Source organism: Monopterus albus, unplaced genomic scaffold (assembly GCF_001952655.1).
Source record: "Monopterus albus unplaced genomic scaffold, M_albus_1.0 scaffold126.1, whole genome shotgun sequence".
Classification (NCBI taxonomy): domain Eukaryota; kingdom Metazoa; phylum Chordata; class Actinopteri; order Synbranchiformes; family Synbranchidae; genus Monopterus; species Monopterus albus.
Window position 1 is genome coordinate 1,032,280 of NW_018128006.1, and position 6,273 is coordinate 1,038,552.

The 6,273-nt window shown below is 38.7% G+C and overlaps 1 protein-coding gene across 6 annotated transcripts in view; it reads right to left on the reverse strand.

Annotated features, from left to right (window-relative positions):
* LOC109967203 (MICOS complex subunit mic25a-like) overlaps positions 1–6,273 on the reverse strand; it is a 95,427-nt gene that overhangs the window by 71,460 nt on the left and 17,694 nt on the right. For 2 of the 6 annotated variants that reach the window (XM_020612607.1, XM_020612606.1), the window contains exon 1: positions 3,025–3,207. The exons of 1 other annotated variant lie outside the window; for it this stretch is intronic. In XM_020612607.1, the coding sequence (XP_020468263.1) occupies positions 3,025–3,108 (84 nt within the window). In that variant the 5' untranslated portion in view covers positions 3,109–3,207. Of the gene's footprint in view, positions 1–2,860; positions 2,952–3,024; positions 3,209–6,273 lie in introns of those variants that run through there. 3 more of the 6 variants (XM_020612609.1, XM_020612605.1, XM_020612608.1) reach the window with 3 other exon arrangements.

A 6,273-nucleotide genomic window follows, 5' to 3' on the forward strand; every position in this document is an offset into this window, starting at 1 on the left:
ATTAATCATTGAGCCTGTTCTTGCATATATCTTGATTGACACGTACCTTTATATTTATGTTTAAACATCAATTATATTACAATTTTTTATGTCCACACTTAAATTATTCCATAGTTTTACCCCACTTATGGAAATACAAAATCTTTTTTTGGTTGTACGTATAGCATGAATTTTTAAATTTAACTGACCCCTTAAATTGTATCCCCCTTCCCTTTCATTAAATAGTTTTTGAATTCCACCAGGTAATAAATTGTTCCTGGCTTTATACATAAACACAGCAGTCTTATATCCCACTCAATCAAAAAATTTTAACAATTTAGACTGTATGAAAGCTACATTGGTGTGATCCCTATACCCCATCTTATGCACAATTCTTATCGCTCTTTTTTGTCATATATATACAATGGTTGAAGTGAGCTTTTGTATGTATTTCCCCAGTTTTCAACGCCATACTCTAAGTATGGTAGAATCAATGAGGAATACAAAATGCGTAGTGCTTTCCCGTCCAAAATATATCTAACCCTTGCCAATATCGATATATTCTTTGCTATTTTGTGCTGAACATATCTGATATGAGATTTCCAGGAGAATTTGTCATCAAGTATGACACCTAGAAATTTAATTTCATGTACTCGTTCTATATTAGCTCCCCCAGTTTTCAATTGAGGTTCATTATCTAGTCTACGATTCCCAAATACCATAAATTTAGTTTTATCCAAATTCAGAGATAGTATATTACTATCACACCATTTCTTTATCTTCTCAAGTTCCTGTGAAACCCGTCCAGAGAGTTGCTGTAGGTTTTCACCCGATGCCCATATGGTAGTGTCATCAGCAAACAAAACCACTTTCACTAAATCAGAAACCTTGCATATATCATTAATGTATAGTATAAATAATTTAGGTCCCAAAACAGAACCCTGAGGCACTCCACATACAATATCCAGCTCACTCGATTGGTATTCACCCAACTTCACAAATTGACGCCTCTGTGTCAGATAGCTTCTAATCCATTTCAGAACCATTCCTCTGATCCCATATTTTTCTAACTTGTCCATTAATAATTCATGATTGATTGTGTCAAATGCTTTTTTTTAGGTTAATAAATATCCCCATCGTGTATTTCTTCTCATCCATAGCACTTGTAATGTCCTCCATCAGGTCGGTAATGGCCAAAGATGTCGATCGGTTCAACCTAAAACCGTATTGGCAATCAGAGAGGATTTTATGTTTGTCAATAAATGTATCTAATCTGTTATTCGTTTTTCCAGAATTTTTGAAAATTGTGACAACAGAGAAACCGGTTTATAATTTGTGAAGTTGTGCTTATCACCATTAAATGATGTGGTGTCATCTTTAATCAAATGCAAATCAGGCTTTTATTTTTTTAATGATGTGGAAAATAAAGAGCAACTTTGGCCTAAGTCAAAACGCATGAACCTGCAAAGTGGACCAATGCAGTTCTATTTTATGAGTGTTGATGTGTGTGTGCGTCCAGGAAAATGGTCAAACATAGCTACTCCAAAAACCACAGTAGGCAGCACCAGCCACTGACTCACTGTTTCTATGACTCACAACATCTGAATGTACAGGCAGGGCTGGATATCTGTGAGCCTCGTTGTTTTATGTTCATACAAACATTTTCACAGTCATTATGCATTCAAGTACCACAACTATAAACTCTTGACTTGCTTGATTTCCACAAAATTATCTTTTATATTCTGCTGCTGTACAATTTTTCAAGAGTACAGGTAGGTATGGCAAGGTCTTAAAATTCTATGGGAAAATTGGAAATTACACCCAACAAGTTCTCATACATCACAGAAAACAGGAATTTGCTATGCTGGTAGTCACATTACAGGTATTAATACACTTTCTTTGTGTGTGTAAGCCTCAACTGTCTGAGAAAGCCCTGAAATTACATTCCATTACCTAATCCGTTTTGGGAAGGCCATCTGATGAAATATGCAAAGGTGAAAAGGGTCAAAGGCTGGGTTCTTGCATTTTGCAGAATTAGCCCATTTCATACATTTCTCTTGTTCTTGCTAATCGATTGATACCATTTCCCTCTTCCTCTGCATGGCTCTTCATGTGACATGAAGTATTAATACCGTTTAGGATTAGGAGCACTTGTGTTTAAGCAGCAAATCTCTCTGAAAATGCAAATATTAATGCTAAAGCTGTTCAGTGCAAAATGGCAGGCATACCTCAACTACCACAAGCAATGTTGATGACAAACTGTATTTTAAAGCATCACCTTTATCTACATTTAAAATGTTGAAGCATATTATTGGCTATATATGCAGTTCCTTTACAACTTTATCATAGGTCAACACTTTGCAAAATTTACATATCTGTCAGCAGTGCAAAGAGGCAGGGAATGGCCAACCAAACCTAATTCACAATCTGTCAATTTAAAGCCACCTTGGATATGGACAAATATCCTCATAGCTACGACATGATTTGAGGTAGTTTGTATTTAAGGGGAATCTCTATTTGATTTAACAATACATCCACCGTGTAACTCACATGTTCAAAATAAATAACGCTAGTAGCTAATGTTAAGAACCAGTTCGCCTCATAACTGCTACTAGCTCAACGCGTTGTCTTTCACGTTAGCCAAAGCTAGATAGTAGCAAGTGACTGTGAAACTGTGGGATTTCAAATAAATTTGTTAGTGCTGAACGGATCGTATATGTGCCGAATTTACCGGAAGACCCCCCGAGGTTTCTAAAAGACACTGGCCACCTGCTAGACATGTTTATGTGCCGACAAGCAAGGCATACTTCTGCCTGCTGCTTATTACGACTGAAGTTTGGCATAACAGGAAAAAGACAAGTCGTGCAATATATCAACTTACCCCAGCCCCTACACCCCTTTCTATTCTCCTCACCTCAGCAGGTTGTGAACCCAAAGTTAACTCAGCCCAGAACACAACACGCTAGCAGCTAACGTTAGTTAGCGCTAAGCGTAACATTAGAGTAGTTAGCATGGCTAACCAAACGCTAGCTAAATTAGTATCACCTTGACTCCACGAAGAATCCTGACTCTGTCCTCATCATCGACACCAAAAGACACTTTTCTGGTGGTACTCTCTCCAGAGCCCATGCTTTCAGTGACAGCTTTGCTAACAGCCTTGTGTACAACAATGTCACTATCATGGAATACTATTTGTGACCTGCCCAATGGTAGAGTTTGTGACAGAGTGGATATAGGTTGCCAGATCCATCTTTAATCATCCCCCCTCACAGATATGTGTTTAAAGTACAGTGGTTGGTTTCTATTTGCTGTTTGACAGAAGAGTTGCAGCAAGAATCAAAGGAAAGATGTACAAGACAGTAGTGAGACCAGCTATGCTGTATGGGTTAGAGACTGTAGCAGTGAGGAAAAGACAAGAGGCAGAGATGGAGGTAGCAGAGATGAGGATGTTGAGATTCTTTTTAGGAGTGACCAGGATGGACAGGATTAGGAATGAGCACATCAGAGGGACAGCTCAGGTCGGCTGTTTTGGGAACTCGGTCAGAGAGGCCTGACTGAGATTATTTAGACGTGCAGAGGAGGGAGAATGGTTACTGGGGGCGACAATGGTGTGGTGGGTCAAGCAGTTGTCTCCCAACTGGAAGGTTGAAGGTTCAAAACTCAGTGCCTGCAGTCCACATGTGTGTCCTTGGGCAAGACACTAAACCCCTGTTGCCCCCAATGGTTAGAGCCATCGGTTGAGTTAGTGCCGCAGATGGCTGCCTCGGTTCTGTACCGGAAACAAATCCCTTGTGTGTAACATACTTGGCCAATAAAGGTGATTATCCTTATATACAGGGACAGTTTCTTCCCCCAGGTCATCACTCTGATGAACACTTGACCCATGACAGTATGACTGGACAATAACCCTCAGTGCAATACCTGTAAATGCACTTTGTACATGTCTCTAGTTTTAAGTACTCTGTTTTTATTCCTATTTATCTTATTTCAATGAACATTCTTTTGTTTGTTTGCATTGTTTACTGTCTGTTTGTTGCTGTTAATACTGTTTATTTTGTTATATTACACAGCCTTATGCTGGTTTACTGTTTTACTTGCCCCTTGCATGGGGAAATGTACATGCACATTGAGAGCTGATGTACCAGAATCAAATTCCTCGTGTGGAATAAAGCTGATTCTGATTCTGATTCTATATTGGTAGAAGGATGTTGGAAATGGAGCTGCCAGGCAAGAGGTCAAGAGGAAGGCCAAAGAGGAGATATATGGATGTGCTAAAAGAGGACATGAAGTTAATTGGTGTGAGAGTAGAGGATGCTGAGGATAGTTAGGTGGAAACAGATGATTCGCTGTGGCGACCCCTAATGTGAACAGCCGAAAGAAGAAGAAGAGGTTGGTGTCTATTGTATCAATAGGATGGAAGGAGGAACTTAAAATACTTATAAAACATTTTATCTACATGTGTTTTACATGCATATTTAAGTCAAATTAAAAGCAGTATTGTCAGTGTTCTTTACGTAGTTATGGACCAAGCTGGCAACCCTCGTGTCATAGACGAAAGCACCCTTGAATGAACCAGAGCCCTTAAGACAGAAGAGTTGCAACATTTGAAGGGGTCAAAAATGGCAGCAGGTCACGTGGTTCATGTAGCTTCAAATATTTCAAATAACAGAGGTGGAATGTAACTAAGTATATTTACTCAAGTACTGTACCTAAGTACAATTTTGAGGTATCTGTAGTTGGATATTTTCATTTTCAGATACTTACAGATAGGTACAGTATACAGTACTTTGTACTCACTACATATGTTCGATAACTTTAGTAACTAGTTACTTTTCATAACTAGGTTAATTAAACAAAATTCATTATAATCACAAGATTATTATGTTTTTGTTTTTTGGTGTGTAGTACTTCATTTTGCAGGGTGTGTGTGGTCTGCACTCTGGGTGTGTTGTTCTGTGAAATGTGATTTGAGACAATGAGTCCTGTTATCAAAACTGTGTGTTAGCAATTGAAAAAACTTTAATCTTGTATGTGTGCACAACTGAAGGTACAGCATAAAGAGTTAAACTTTGTTCACTGCTGGTCATGTTTTCTCAGCAAGATGAAAACCTCTACTCAAAAAGCCTACTCTTGACCCAGGTGTCCTAGCTAATTATAGACCAATATCCAATCTCCCATTTATTTCCAAAATCCTTGAAAAAGCTGTTGCAAAGCAGTTATGTGACCACTTGCACAAGAATGATTTGTTTGAGGATTTTCAGTCAGGATTTAGAGTCCATCATAGTACAGAAACCGCATTGGTGAAAGTCACCAATGATCTTCTCCTAGCCTCAGACAAAGGACTTGTCTCCATACTTGTCCTCTTAGATCTCAGTGCTGCTTTTGACACCACTGATCACAGCATCTTACTGCAGAGACTTGAACATGTTATTGGGATTAAAGGAACTGCACTAAGTTGGTTCAAATCTTATTTATCAGAAAGATTTCAATTTGTTCATGTTAATGACGAATGCTCCACACAAACTGAAGTTAGTCACGACGTTCCACAGGGCTCTGTGTTAGGTCCAATTCTCTTCACTTTATACATGCTCCCTTTAGGCAATATTATCAGGAAGCACAACATAAATTTCCATTGCTATGCAGATGATACTCAGTTATATTTATCTATGAAGCCAAATGAATCAGGTCAGCTGGTCAAACTTCAAGCATGTCTTAAAGACATAAAGGCCTGGATGACCTGCAACTTCTTACTTCTAAACTCTGACAAAACTGAAGTTATTGTGCTTGGGCCTGAAAACCTTAGAAATCTGCTGTCTAATCATATAGTTACTTTAGATGACATAGCTCTTGCCTCCAGTACTACTGTGAGGAACCTTGGAGTCATCTTTGATCAGAATATGTCCTTTAAATCAAACATAAACCGAGTCTCTAGATCTGCCTTCTTTCACCTGCGCAATATTGCAAAAATCAGGAGCATCCTGTCTCAAAGTGATGCTGAAAAACTGGTCCATGCATTTGTTACTTCCAGGCTGGACTACTGTAACTCTTTACTATCAGGATGTCCCAATAATTCCCTAAAAAGCCTCCAGTTAATCCAAAATGCTGCAGCCAGAGTACTGACAGGAACTAGCAAGAGAGATCATATCTCTCCCATATTAGCTTCTCTCCACTGGCTCCCTGTAAAATTCAGAATAGAATTTAAAATCCTTCTCCTAACATACAAAGCCCTTAATGACAAGGCTCCATCGTATCTTAAAGACCTCGTAGAGCCTTATCATCCTAACAAAGCACTTC